General features: G+C 40.9%; 1 protein-coding gene across 1 annotated transcript in view; it reads right to left on the reverse strand.

Annotated features, from left to right (window-relative positions):
• Window positions 1-15,267, reverse strand: part of DNAH5 (dynein axonemal heavy chain 5) — a 234,597-nt gene that overhangs the window by 138,234 nt on the left and 81,096 nt on the right. Inside the window, exons 33-38 of the mRNA XM_030815104.1 lie at window positions 13,237-13,449; window positions 12,346-12,570; window positions 10,796-10,968; window positions 2,028-2,206; window positions 1,458-1,645; window positions 942-1,136 (exon numbers count right to left, since the gene is read on the reverse strand). Of these exons, the coding sequence (XP_030670964.1) occupies window positions 942-1,136; window positions 1,458-1,645; window positions 2,028-2,206; window positions 10,796-10,968; window positions 12,346-12,570; window positions 13,237-13,449 (1,173 nt within the window). The remainder of the gene's footprint in view (window positions 1-941; window positions 1,137-1,457; window positions 1,646-2,027; window positions 2,207-10,795; window positions 10,969-12,345; window positions 12,571-13,236; window positions 13,450-15,267) is intronic.

The following is a 15,267-nucleotide window of genomic DNA, read 5'->3' on the forward strand; positions in this document are numbered from 1 at the left end:
TTATGTGGTCACATTAGATTAGACTGTAGCACTCGTTTTGCTGAAACCACTTTCCTTGCTGACTTTGAGAAAGTAAGTGGTCATGTTGGGGAAACCCATATAGCAAGGAACTATGCACAGCCTGTAGGAACTAAAGGTGGCCTCCAGAAAATAGCCAGCAAGATACTGAAGCCCTCAGTCTTACACCCTCAACTAACAGAATGCTGCTAACAACCCGAGTGAGCTCAAAAGCAGATTGTCCCCATTCGAGCATCAGATGAAACCACAGCCCCAGCCAACACTTTGATTGTAGCCTTGTTAGACACAAACCACAGGACTCATTTCAGCTAACTCCTGACCCACAGACACCATGTAGTAATAAATGTACATTGTTACAAGACACAAAGTGTGTGGTATGATTGTTAGATGACTGTTATGCAGCAATAGATAACTAATGCAGAAGTATATGTTTAATTCCATGACTTTTAACTATGAAACCTCATGATGCCTGAACGTGCTACCCTAAAGAATCGAGGAAACTAGCAAGAAGGTTGCAACACATAAACAACACAGTTAGCAAACCTTGGTCAAATACTCAAGTGAGCTTAGAATGAAGAAGAATAAATCATTGAGAGGTTCCTACAAATCATGAAAATACATAACACATATGACAATGAATCTATAAGTGGTATAAACAGCCAATGTTAATATCCATAAATCTTTGGCTCTTAAACCAGTGCAGATAATATTCACTTCATTTCTATGCTGTAAATATTAATTTAAATGTACTTCTTAATAAAACTATGCATATAAAATTATTTTTGTAGTAATACACCTTTCTACGTAGTATCAATAAAATCCTTTGTCAACAAGCCCAGTCTAGAATTTCTCAAAATGAGAACATTCTGCTGAATAGAAAAATGAAACATGCCTAAGTGCATAAGACCTCCAGGATGACACACCTGCTTAGAAAGCTGCTCCTCACACAGTTTGTAGAGCGTGAAAAACTTCCTGGCCAAAACAACATTGTCAATGAAGCCACAACTAGCTAACTTCACCCTTATGATAATCTGACGGTCAGGAACCATCATGGCCACTGAGCGGAAATTAATCTTCAAGTTTTCAGGGAGTTCCTGCCGTCCGGCATAGCCAGGATTCTAAACAGAAAATAAAGCCCAAGGATGAATGACGCAATCAAGCACACATCAGCATCATATTAAAAGATTCATTATGTACACACAACAAATCTGGAATGACAACCAGGGAATTCATTTACATATCTCACTCTCATTTTACCAGGACAGGCTAAGTCATGAGCTATTCATATGATCTTTGCTTAACACCAAAGGGTTTTCAAAAGGAGGTAAAGTTACAATCCCAATTTCCATTCAGGAAAACAGATGACATATGACCAGGGAGATGCATGAAAATTGTGATAAGAAGGCTGAAATTCAGTAGCTTTTCTAGCAGCTCCTTACCATGGTTAAGAAAAGCCCAAATTCAGGGTTCATAGTCACATTATCTCCATCAGTAAAAATAAAAGACTTTTTGTGCTCCTTTTTACATGTCAGAATAATGGAAATTTGCTGGGCTGCAACCGAGAGAACTGGTAGATCAATACGGTTAAATTCATCAAAACAACCCCAGGATCCAGACTGTGCCAGTCCTTAGAAAGGAAATTAAATGAAAAATCCAATTAGTATATAATTTTGGAAAACCAAGAAAAAGGATACTATGTAGCTGCTAAAATGAGCCAGATGTAAGTTCATTCAAAAGTAAAGTGGAACAAATAGATCTATGCATCAAGTGACCCAAAACAGCTCACAATTTGGCACTTTACCTGTAAACACCCAAGATAAAGGAATATCAAAAAACGTCGGGAGGAAGTAACATTTGGTCCACACAACCTGGCAAGATTGAAGATTTTCCAGAAAATTTTACAAAGCTGAAAATGATTCTAAAGTGTGGCCAATTGTTGAAAACAAATTTTAGCAAAATATTCCACCTTGGCTGAGATTTCTCACCAGATTAAAAAATATAACCCACACCTTTAAAAATCCGTCCAAGTCCTCGGAAATCCATCTGGTCTGAACAATTGAAAACTACGACGTATTTCCCGAGGCATCGTCCCATGTCTTTAGTGGTTTCTGTTTTGCCTGTGCCTGCAGGTCCGGCAGGGGCTCCCCCCATGCTCATTCCCAGAGCTTGAGCCAGCGTGATGTAACATCTGCATGGGGAGAAACATCACTAGAACCAGCCCTCGGGCACCTGGAAATACTTCTGAGACATCACAGTGACATGAAACACACACAAGATTAAAAAACAGAAAGCCATTGTCCCTACCTAACATTCCGAATACAACATCCTAAAACACACATCCTTATCAATGTTAACATATGTTGAGGAAAAGGAGGGGGTAGTCTATGATCAACTAAGTTTAAAAACTCCTTAAAAGGTTAAACAGGTTTCTTTACTGCTGAATTTTTCAAGCTTTCTTATCATAATATGCAGAGAGAATCTCCAGGTATAAAAATAATACCATTGCATTTCCAAAATGTATTTGGCAACATTTTCGCAGAAATCTACCCCCATCTAAAATATACATATTCTGTGAAGCAGATCAGGATCCTTTCAAACAGATTAATCCCCTTTTGAATCTAACAGTTGGCCATTTGATGTAGTTGGGATTTAAAACACACATTGCTAAATAATCACACCTTGAATCTCTTTCTGTATCTACTAAACTTGCACGTGCTTTCAATTGCATCTTACTATATGAGATTAACAAATAAAAGATTTGGTGAGAGAATACAAGAATGCCTGCAAAGGAAAATTTTTCACCTGATAACTTGCAGATGAATTACTTGTTTGCCAGCACCACCTGGTGTTACCAAAGGAGACAAATTATAAAGTGGTGCCGTGTAGGGTTTTCTTATGGCCAAACTATAAAGCATTCATCTGGACTTGAAAAAGACTTCCAAGGAAATGAAGTGACCATCCAGCTTGAGCAGTGGAAATGAACACTGAGTGCACCAGCTGAGGGTGGTTCCAGGTTCTCAATGTTACTGGAAACGAGTGCTATAAAGGCAAGTAAATGACTCGGCCCTTAATGTATGCAGATCCTGAATACAGAGGAGAAGATCTGGGCATGGAATCAGGATAATGCCTGCTCTCACTTTGACTCTGCCTTTTAACCCAAGGTCTGATTTCTCCTGTTGCACTTTTGCCATCCCTTCCAGAGCAAAGTCTGTAACAACAACAGACACCACAGGGTGCTCCCCAGGCATCATCTCGTTTCATCCCCAGAGAACCCTGGAAGGAAGCTACTGTTCCTTCCCCCACTGTACAGAGATAAGGAAAAAGGCTCACAGAGATTGAGTGACTTTTCTCAGGATTGCGGCAGGACAGCTGAGACAAGCCAAGTCCTCTCACTTCCCAGCTCTGGGACAAGCCCACTCTATCCGGGAAAGAAAAATAACTAATGGGCACTAGGCTTGATACCTGGGCAATGAAATAATCTATACAACAAACCTCTATGACACAAGTTTACCTATGTGACAAACTGCACATGTACCCCTGAACTTAAAAATTAAAAACTGAAAAAAAAAAGATTAAATAAAATACCAAACACAAAAAAGGGAATACGTCTCCATCAACTCTGATCACTCAGCTGCTCTGTTATGCAGACCCTCGTTACAAATGAGATAACTGGATTCATATTTAAAATGAAGAAGTAGCAAGTTGCTTCAAAGAGATCAATCCTATTTACATGAAAAGCAGACGGGCATGCCTGGGGACTTCTCCCTGACTCAGCTAGCTGGGGCTTCAGACCCACTGCTACACTCGTGCCCAAACTGCCTTTTGGTGACAAGCATAGATCTATCAGAGCGTCTCCCTGTGTGTCTAGAGAATTCTACATGTGGGTGTACCTCCCTCCTTGCCTCCCTTCTCTGCTTTCCTTTCTAGTCTATCTATTGGCTATTTTCAAAACTGCTTCCATTCATGAACAGGGTTTGAACTTTATGTGTTTTAGTTGCCTGTGATCAACTCCATTTTAGTTTTCTAACCTCCAGTTAAAATGCTATAAACTCTCTGCGGTCAGGAGCTAGGTCTGGTTCACACTTGTACCTTCAACTACTTGCCTAACCCCTGGCACCTTGTACTATATGAACATTTGTTGAATAAATGGCTTGCGCTGATCCAGCCATTCATTCTTATCTGGTCCCTCCTGTCCCAACAGCTACAGGAATCAGAGATGCAAAATGTGACCCTGATGCCAAATGAAAAGCGACCAACCCCATGACCCCAGGGCTCATTAGCACTCGAACTAACCAAATCTATCACCAGCATTCGTCATAAGTATTCATAGCACTGTCAGTGCATTTTGTCACATGTAAACCAGAAATGGTTTCAACTCCTATTAGTTGTAAACTGCTGAAAAGTTTCCTAAGAAAAAATGGTACGTGCATCAGCAGAGTACATTTCTCCCTTGAGAACTTGGTTTAGTTACAGACTCTTTGATTATAGGGCGTGCTTAAGGAGAAACCAAAGAAAAGGTTGCTAAAGAATGTGTTATCAAAAAAAAAAAAAAAAGAATGTGTTATCATAGGCCAGGCACAGTGGCTCATGCCTGTAATCCTAGCACTTTGGGAGGCTGAGGCGGATGGATCATGAGGTCAGGAGTTCAAGACCAGCCTGGCCAACACAGCGAAACTCCATCTCTACTAAAAATACAAAAATTAGCTGGGTGTGGTGGCATGTGCCTGTAATCCAAGCTACTCAGGAGGCTGAGGCAGGAGAATTGCTTGAACCCGGGAGGCAGAGGTTGCAGTGAGCCAAGATCACGCCACTGCACTCCAGCCTGGGCAACAGAGTCAGTGAGACTCCTTTCCAAAAAAAAAAAAAAAAAAGTGTTATCAGCAATTTTGACAAGCAACAGTGATAGCAAGAATAATAATAATAACAAACATTTGCTGTGTCACGCCCTGTGCTGGGTACTTACGTTGCCTCTAGTCCACACAATAATTCCAAAACAAGGGAATCAGGGAGGTTAGGTGTCTTGTCCAATACTACACAGCTGCCAGGGGCAGAGCTGAGCAGTCAACACTCAGTCAAAACTCACAGAAGCTGTGGGAATGTCAGAGAAAGGTACAAGTCCTGTCTACATTTCTTGTCAAGCAGATAAGATGCCTCCATCAGCCCTCAATTTCCTCCGCCCTCTGCTTAAGTGATAGCAGTAGTCAGGACAACTCTAGTCTTCACTAAAAACACTATGAGTTTTGGAGAAAAGTGCTGTATGTTATCATATTATAATAGCTATTTTATCATCTGAAATGTCTGCAACTCTGTCCATATGGCATTGAGCTCCCCAGAATCCAGGGAGCTGCCACAGCTGTTAAATTCACAGGTCAGTCAGTGAAGGGCTGACAACATGTCAGTGCCTCCAGCATTTGACTTTTTTAAAGTATTAATTTCAATGAGGAGTTTTCTCTTGCAAAAGGGAAGCAAATCTTGCAGTGGAATCTCAGTTACTATCGAAAATTAATAACTCACTTCCCACATAATCAAGTTGGTTAAAGAAAAACAATGGGCATTTAGGGTGAAACAGACAAACTTCAGAATCCCTTCACTTACATACTTAAAAATACTTATTTTGCTTTTAAAGTTCTCAGTTTTTTAATATAAGAAAATATACAAGACAATGAACACAGTGGAAGAATCAAATTGCAGAAAAGACTGTAAACTATGATAGGTATATGTGAAACTGAAAAAGGATTTTAATATCTAAGCATCCACAGTTTTCAGAGGGATAGAAAATAAACTGTTGATCATTTTTAAAAATAGAAAAGTTTTCCCTCCCACACATTCTACTTCATGTTCTTCTGTACCATGTAAATTTTTCACCATTAAGATGCAATTTTGGAAATAATCACTTCTTTCATTTATTCAAGAACTATTTATTTAGCATCTGTTATGTGACAGAACAATTCTAGCAAACAAATCACATGAAGCCCATGCACCAAGGATAAGAGGGTTATGAGATTTGGAGATTGCGGGAGGTCGGGAGACCCTCTGAGGTGACTCTCTAGCAGAGGACTAAGGGAAGAAGGAAGCAAGCTATCCCACTATTGAAGGAAGAGGGTGCCAGGCCAAGTGTATAACAAGTGCAAGGGCCCTGTGGCAGGGCTGCGCCACAGCTTTGCAAGGAGCAGGTGGCCTGAGCTGAATGAGGATGGAGAAGCAGAGAAGTAGCAGAGGCCAGATTGTACCAGGCCCCACAGGCCCACGTGAGGATATTGGCTTTTACTTTGCATGGGAAGGAACCATGGGAGAAGTTTTGGGGCAAAGGATCTGACTTACATTCTGGTGTCTGAACTGAGAACAGACTGTACAGGGACAACGACGGAGGCAGGGAAGCCAGTTAAAACATTGTCAGAAGGATGCAGGTCACAGACTATGGTGGTCTGGATAAGAGTAGTAATGATTCCTGTAATCCCAGCACTTTGGGAGGCCGAGGAGGGCAGATCACCTGAGGTCAGGAGTTCAAGAACACCCTGGCCAACACGGGGAAACCCCGTCACTACTAAAAATGCAAAAATTAGGCAGGCATGGTGGCTCGTGCCTGTAGTCCCAGCTACTCAGGAGGCTGAGGCAGGAGAATCACTTGAACCTGTGGCGAGTGGAGATCACACCACTGTGCTCCAGCCTGGGTGACAGAGTGAGACTTCTTCTCAAAAAAAAAAAAAAAAAAAAAAAATAGAGTAGTAATGATATAGGAATAATTGTAGGCAGATAGAGAGGGTAAAAGGAGTCCTCGGTAAGGTTTTTTTCTTTTAATAAAAGTAGCTCCCTAAACATTTCTTTTCTAACAGAAAAGTGGCTTAAAGAGCCAGGCCGGCAAGCTTTGATATGCAAATGCTGGTGATTGGAAACTGGGTCCCTCCAACATGGCAATTCCCACCCTCTTCTCCTTGTCACCACGTGCGCTAAGCATCATGGCTGCCTCCAGATAACTCCACGTGTGCAGGACATCATTGCGACCTGCATTTACATATTAAAAGGCTGGGGTCGGAGGGCCAGTTTTTTCAAGGGCTACATGAATGACACACCTGGTCAAACCAATACCCTAAGCCCTGTGCAAATCAGACACCGCCTCCCCCAGCCTCCTAATATAACCGACTGTTTTCCCCTGTTTACGCGGTTTTTCTCTCTCTGCTCAGAGCACCCCTCCCTCTGTCTCTGTACTGGGGAGCTTTTTCCTTCTTTCTTGCCTATTAAACTTTCTACCCCTTGAAACGACTCTACGTGTGTCCCTGGCGTTTATCAAATCAGCGCAAGACAAACGACCCTGCTGTTCCTCCAGTCATCAGAGCCGTATCAGTAAGGCAAACGGGTGAAAATACTCACATTCTAGAAGGAACCTGAAAGCAGTGCTGACCAAATTGAAGGTAGATTATTGGATAATGAGGTGAGAGAGAAGGAAGGGCTTCAGGGTTACTCCAGGGAGTGTTGGATTGCCCATTTGGAAGGTCATGTATTCACAGGCTTCAGGGGTTCGGACATGGACATCTTTTGGGGGCCATTATTCTTACTGTCACACTCCCCTCCATCACTCTGATAAAATGGAATGCCAATTTGCAAAAATGAAGACGACGACAGGAGGGCACTTTTGTGAGGCTGATCAAACACACTAAGGTTAAATATCCTGTAAGCATCCAATGGACATGTCACATAGGCAGATAGGTATGTGTGTCTGGAGTTCGGGAGAGAAGCCCTGGTTTGAGACAGTTTGGGGTTTTTGAAGCCATGTGGGACCACCTAAAGAATAAGTAGAGGTGGAGAAGAGAAGAGCCTGGCAGTTCTATGTTTAAAGGTCAGAAAGATGAAGAGGAACGAGTAGGAACAGGTACAAAAGGACAACCAGACCAGTGGGAGGAACCAGGTGAGTGTGGTGTCCTGGAAGCCATGTGATGAAAGTGTATCAAAAAGGAGAGACTGATCAACTGCACCCATGCAGCTGATTGTTCAAGAAAGATGAGATCCAGGAAAAACCACTGGATTTAGCAACAGGTCTAGGTGACTTTCACGAGAGCTGTTTTATCAGAGTGATGGGGAAAGTATGACAAAATAATGGCCCCCCCAAAATACTCACATTCTAATCTCTGCAACCTGCAACCTGTAAACATCTTACCTTCCACAGCCAAAGGGACTTTGCAAATGTCATTAATGTTAAGAATCTTGAGAAGAGGGGATTATGTTGGATAATAAAGTGGACTCAACCTAATCTCATGAGTCTTTAAAAGCAGAAGAGATAGGCAGAAGAGTGGGTCAGAGACACGAGACAGAAGAAGGAGGGGAGATTCAAAGCATGAAAGGCACCTGACCCACCACTGCTGCCTTTGAAGATGAATGAAGGAGTCAGGATCAAGGAACGTGGTAGCCTTCAGAGGCTGGAACAGCCCTGAGCTGACCTAAGACAATGGGACCTGGGTCCTTCAACCAGGAGGAAGGGAATTCTGCCAACAACTTGGAAGAGCGGGAAATAGAACTCAGTCTCTGGGAAGAAACACAGCCCTGCTGACACCTGATTATAATCCCGTGAGACCCACATCAGACTTCTGATGGACAGAACTACAAAAAGAACACATTTGTGTTGTTCAAGCTTCTAAATTTGTGGCAATTTATTATGGCAGCAATGGAAAGTTAGCAGAGAGCCTGAATGAAGTGAGTTGAAGAAAAACAAGGTGGAGATAAACTGCTTTTGAGGGGTTTTGAAGGGAGCATGGAGTGGAAGGAAACCGGGGCAATCACGGTAGGGTTTGCTGGGTGGAAGCAATCACAGCTTGTGTGTGTGTTGATGAAAGGGATTCAGTAGAAAGTGAAAATGGATGATGCTTCCAGAGAGGAAATCCTGGGGTCAGTGGGGGTGTTGGCTTTGGACGGCAAACCTGGAGAGAAAGCAGCTGCATGAGAACAGGCACCCAGGTTAACACACATGGTGGTGGAGATGAACGGGTCTATCTTCTCAAAAAAACAAGAAACAAGGCCTTCGGCGGAGACAGAGGAAGACAAGGAAGTGCTGGAGGCTTGAAAGGCAGGAGACATAAAATAACCACATAAGCATTTTATGAGAAATTCCTATTTGGGAACTTCACTTTTTTTTTTTTTTTTTTTGAGACAGAGTTTTGCTCTGTCACCCAGGCTGGAGTGCAGTGGCACAATCTTGCCTCACTGCAACCTCCACCTCCCAGGTTCAAGCGATTCTCCTGCCTCAGCCTCCCGAGTAGCCGGGACTATGGCCACGTGCCACCATGCCTGGCTAATTTTTTGTATTTTTAGCAGAGACGAGGTTTCACCGTGTTAGCCAGGATGGTCCCCATCTCCTGACCTTGTGATCCGCCCACCTCGGTCTCCCAAAGTGCTGGGATTACAAGCATGAACGAGCCACCATGCCCGGCCCATTTTTTTAATAAACATTATTTCTAATGGACAAATCATCATTGTATATTATTATGGGGCACAATGTAATGTTATGTTATATAAATACAATATGGAATGATTAATGCAAGCCATTTGACTATAATGAGCATTCAGTGCATCCCTGAAGCGAAAACATACAATGTAGTTGACATTACAAAGTTCAAATTAGACTAAGCAAATCACAGAATATTAGCCCTGCAAGCACCCTTAGAGACAACATAGCTCAGGGTCCTCAGCCCCCAGGCCACAGACCAGTATTGGAGCTGAATGACGACAGAGTATTGGTCCATGGCCTGTTAGGAACCAGGCCACACAACAGGAGGTGGGTGGCGGGCAAGTGAGAGAAGCTTCATCTGTATTTACAGCCACTCCCATGGCTCACAGAACCGCCTGAGCTCTGCCTCCTGTCATATCAGCGGCAGTATTAGATTCTCATAGGAGCACAACCTTTTTTGTGAACTGCACGTGAACCCTATCGTGAACTGTGCATGTGAGGGATCTAGGTTGCTGGCTCCTTACAAGAGTCTAATGCCTGATGATCTGTCACTGTCTCCCATCACCCCCAGATGGGACTGTCTAGTTGCAGAAAAACACACTCAGGGCTCCCACTGATTCTACATTATAGTGAACTGTATAATTATTTCATCATCCATTACAATGTAATAATAGAAATAAAGTGCACAATAAATGGAATGAACTTGAATCATCCCGAAAACATCACCCACCCCCTGGTCTGTAGAAAAATTGTCTTCCATGTCTTCCACCAGTCCCTGGTGTCAGAAAGGTTGGGGACCGCTGGCTTAGTTCATCTTACAAATGAGGAGACTGAATCTAGGGAGGTTGCAGTGGCAGGTGTCACTAACACAACTTGTAAATAGCAGGCCAAGGGAAGAGTTAACACTCTGGAGGCCTTTCCAGTGGCCTCTCCCCACTTTTACCTGCACTGATACTCAATTTCTTTCCTGCTTAAAAACAAAAAAGAAAATCTTAATTGTCTCTCAGTAAGAACAACAGATACTCAAGCAGCCCCCGCAAGGCCCACTGTGATTTGCACCTGACAACACACAGCAATTAATTCCCTTTCTTGCCCATTCTGTGTCCACACGGTGTTTACACACTGTGCCTATATAAGACCGAAGGCAGAGGAAGCAAGGTCTATGTCAGTCACAAACCTAAATCCCATGTGAAAAGAAAGCTGGTAACAAAGCTAAACATACTAAATTTCAAAGGTTTTAGTATAGAAGAGCCTATAAACCCTAAGAGACTTTAAGCAAAAATCCCCTGAGCAACTTGACAGCATAAAAATGGTGGGGGATGGGGAGAAGGGTTCCATCACCTGTCTGTAAGTGGAGTTATGACAAGCCTGTCAGTGCAGCCTAAAAATTCATTCTGGTATATGAACGCCACATCTGTGATGTGAATCATCATCTTGTCAGAATCTTCGTTAAAGTAAAATCTGCACTGTTTCAGCCACTCAAAGTCCATGGGACTCTTGATATGCATATGACACTGAAATTCAAAAGGTATATGTTAGAGCTGCGATGAGAATCACTCATTAAATATACACATTATTAGCATTCATGTAGATCATAAAGTAAAATAAATGAAACTCACAGACAACCGAACTATTTCAGAGGTGTCAACTATATCACCAGCCAACCCATTCATTTATTGATCAGTAAAAAAGAAACTTTAGAAGATATGGGAATAAGAAAACTCAAGAGAAACCCCTAATTATGCCCCTCCAATTTAAGTGGCTTTACCTATTTTAATAATAAGATATTCATTTCTTAAATTTCACCCTTACATGCCTAATGCCATAGTCCCCACCATGAAATATAATCTATGAAAAGCATGTTTTGGCACATAAAGACAGAACTAAACAATCTCATTAGGAAAAAGACATCTCTTAAGACTATAATAAAGTACACTATTGGGGTTTTTTAATCCACTAATTATTTTTCCCAAGAATTACATTGGGCCAAAATTTCTAACATTTAAATGACAGGTCATTGCCTGGCAATGCTTTTGTCCAGATTTTTTAACCAAAATTTTAGCCACTTTCACCATTTTCTTTGACAAATAAGAAATCTAAAATTAGCCTGAGCCTTTATTTCTCGGAAAGGCAAGTAGTGTGCTTAACTATTAAGACAGGAGATTAGCACACAATAGCTTCGATGTGGTGCCTTTACTTCCATTATATCAGGGCCAATCTTTCATAATCTTTTTTACATAATGGGGTGAGACAAATCCAGAAAATTATTATGAAAATAAGAGCTTTTTGCCTCTTATCTAATGTATTTTATAGTAGAGGACAAATTTCACTTCTTTTTATTTCCCATTTTCTATAGCTACACAACTCTCTTTTCCCACCTTGTTCTCTCTTTAAAAGCAAAAATGTGTGACACCTGAATGTCAGAAGCTCTATTAGGAAAGGCCATTTGCAATCAATGACATAAAATGTAGCAAAACTTGTTAAGACTGTGATTTTTCAAAAGCCTTAAGGGAAGTCCTAAACAGCTCTACTAAGCAATATTACTAATAATTTTCGTAGCAAGAAACTAGTGATCTTCAATTAATAGGTAAAAAGCGAAAAAGATGTATGAAGGCTTTTCAGATGCTACATGACAATTTTAACATTAAAAATCATCACGTTAAAACATTTTTTAATAAAGTCTAATTGCCTCAATAACATCTTAGCATAGATCATCAGAATATGACTTACATTCAGTTAAGACTGAAAAGAAAGCTGATAACAAGCTCTGATTACGAACATGATTCTTTGCCAGAATTTAATCTTTTCCTTGAATTCAATCAAACTAGTTCTACTGGGTAAACGCAGAATTTGTTTTTCTCTACATGCCACAGCATTTATAAAGAATTTACCAGGTCATCAAAGATATCCCTTTGGTGCACATGAATAGTAATCAGAGTCTCATATTTCACTCGTTCCGTGGAACTCAGATCCCTCGTGGTGACATCTATCAGTGTATTGAGTAGCTCCAGGAAAGCCTGATTAGTTTTCTGCATGATTTTTTTATCAAACTTGGCATTTCTAAGGGCTTCTTCTGAATCCCGTGTCCATATCATCTGAATTCCTAATAATCCAACCTTAATGGAAATAAAAAAGGCTTTATGAATTTGCATGGCATATTTATGTATTTAAGTAGAAATACAATGTGATCAATAGCTGTGATTGTTACGCAAGTGTAAAGCCATGATTACATCAACTTTGATACCTTTTTTCATAACCTATGGGAAATTCTACTTCTTATCATTTTAAGTCATTTATGTTGAAGTCACATTTCTCCCTAGATTTTAAGCTGCTTGCAGGCAAAGAACGTCTGAAACTTGCTTTACCCAAACTAGCATAATGTCGAGACACAGTAGATGCTCACCAAATTTTTATTAGTCACAGTAACTAAGAAAATATTGTTTCCTGTATTTGAATGCTGAATCTATTTTTCTTTTTCTAGTAAAGTGTTCAATCAGTACATTTTCATGACTTGTACATTGTTACATCAAAAGATTGATTAGGGAAAAAACTGGTTTAAATTAAAGACAATATATCAAATATATCTATAACCCAAATTTACATTTAAGTCTATAGATATATGACCATATAATCTGTAGTTAAAATCTTAAAGGTTAAGTATATTTAATCTTAATACTGGTCTAGAGTTAAATTATAGCCATTTGTGAAGCTTACAATAGGTAATGTCTGAGATTTAAAATGACTATTTTACAAAACATACTTTCCAATTTCAATACACTGACCTGAGCAGGGAAGGAAGAAAGAAATTCAGTTAGTTGGAAACCTGTTTCTTGAATATTTGCGGCTGCCTGGCGAATCACAAGATGCAATGAGGACTGAGATTCTTCCAAAAGAGAATTAAGCCAAACTTCCACATTGCCCTCTGCCATGACAGGTTTATCCAATTCAATCGTCTCACCCTCTTGAGAGGAAATTGACAGAATTCGATCATAGATCTATGTTAGAAACCAAAAAAAAAAAAGCTATAGTCATATAAAAAGTAAAAACTAATTATTGACCTGTCCTTCCCATAGAAAGTAAAGCTACAGATTATAAAATACTGTAAAAGCCAAATATAAACTTCAAAACAATAAAAAAAAAAAAGCCATGAAATCTAAAAGGCAATACAAAATCAATTCCAGGTCGGGCACAGTGGCTCACGCCTGTAATCCCAGCACTTTGGAAGGCCGCGCCAGGTGGATCACCTGAGGTCTGGAGTTCAAGACCAGCCTGGGCAACATGGTGAAACCCTGTCTCTACTAAAAATACAAAAATTAGCTGGGCATGGTGGTGGGCACCTGTAATCCTAGCTAATTGAGAGGCTGAGGCAGGAGAATCGCTTGAACCCAGGAGGCCAAGGTTGCATGAGCCGAGATCATGCCATTGCACTCCAGGCTGGGCAACAAGAGTGAGACTCCGTCTCAAAAAAAAAAAAAAAAAAAAGAAAGAAAGAAAGAAATCAATTCCAAATAAACCATACTGTAAGGGGGGAAACTTATTTTTAAAAGAAATATTTAATACAAATATGATGATTTTTAAAATCTCTAAAGTTTCCCAAATGAAATGAGGCTTCTAAAACCTAAGGTGCTGTACTAAGTCCTCCTCAGCTGTAGACAGAAGTGATCTACCAAAAAGCTAATGAGGCTTCAGTTTCAGGGCCCCTCACTTACACAGACCCTTTCCAAGGCCCTGAATATGAATTTGTACTTCCAATTTTACAGGATTCAGCACCCACACAACCAAAATCTGCCCCTGATTGTAGAAACCTTACGGAAGGAGCAACAAAAACCAAAAGCAATGTGATCTTAAGAAACAACTGCTAAGAATAAAGGCTAAAAGCCTGTGGGCATTTAATTAACAAAAGGGAGCTACACAGTCAATAAGATGCCGAAAGATACTTAAATTATCTTCCATACAACTTGAGACAGTGAGAAGCTTTGCTCTTGGACCATGATGTCCTAGTGCTGTGGCAGAGGATTTAAGCGAAACATCAGGAAGAATTTTCTGATGAATTTAGTCCCTTCTTTCAACCCACACATTCAATAAAACAACAAGAAACATTGATTTTTGAACCATTAAAATCCATCCTGTTTTCCTTCCTCTCTGTCCCCTCTAACAAAGCCTTGTTACAGCTGTTCAGCCTTTTTTATCCTGATTTTGCAATGGCTTCTTACATTGATTTCCTTGCCCCCTTTCATTCCGCCTCCTATACTGCACCAGAGAATGTTTCTGAAACACAAATCAGGTCACTGCCCTGCTTAAACACCTCCCGTGGCTTTTTATCATGTTCGGGATGAAGCTGAATTCTGTAATGTGATGCACCTGGCCTTTGGAATCTTGCCCATCCCCCTTCTCTCTTTGCTCATGGCTCCCTGTTGTGGGTTGAATTGTGTCTCTCAAAAAGATATACTGAAGTCCTAAGCCCTGATACCTGTGAATGTGACATTATTTGGGAATAGCGTCTTTGCAGATGTGATCAATTTAAGACGCAGTCACCTCTAGCCTCCAGAACTTTGAGAGAATAAATTTCTGTTGTTTTTAAGCCACAGCAGCCCTAGGAAACTAATACACTCCCTCACACATCCACGCTGCTGACATCCTGGGCTTCCCACACTTCCGGGCGCCCACACCTCCCTTGCACATGCTCTTCTTCTGACCTGACCATACTTCCCTTCTTCACCTGCAAGGTTATATTCCGCTTACCTTCAAAACATCAGTGCAAATTTATATTCTGCAGAAAGACTTCCCCGACACCCCCATACACCCAGGTTAGG

Source organism: Nomascus leucogenys, chromosome 6 (assembly GCF_006542625.1).
Source record: "Nomascus leucogenys isolate Asia chromosome 6, Asia_NLE_v1, whole genome shotgun sequence".
NCBI classification, from domain to species: domain Eukaryota; kingdom Metazoa; phylum Chordata; class Mammalia; order Primates; family Hylobatidae; genus Nomascus; species Nomascus leucogenys.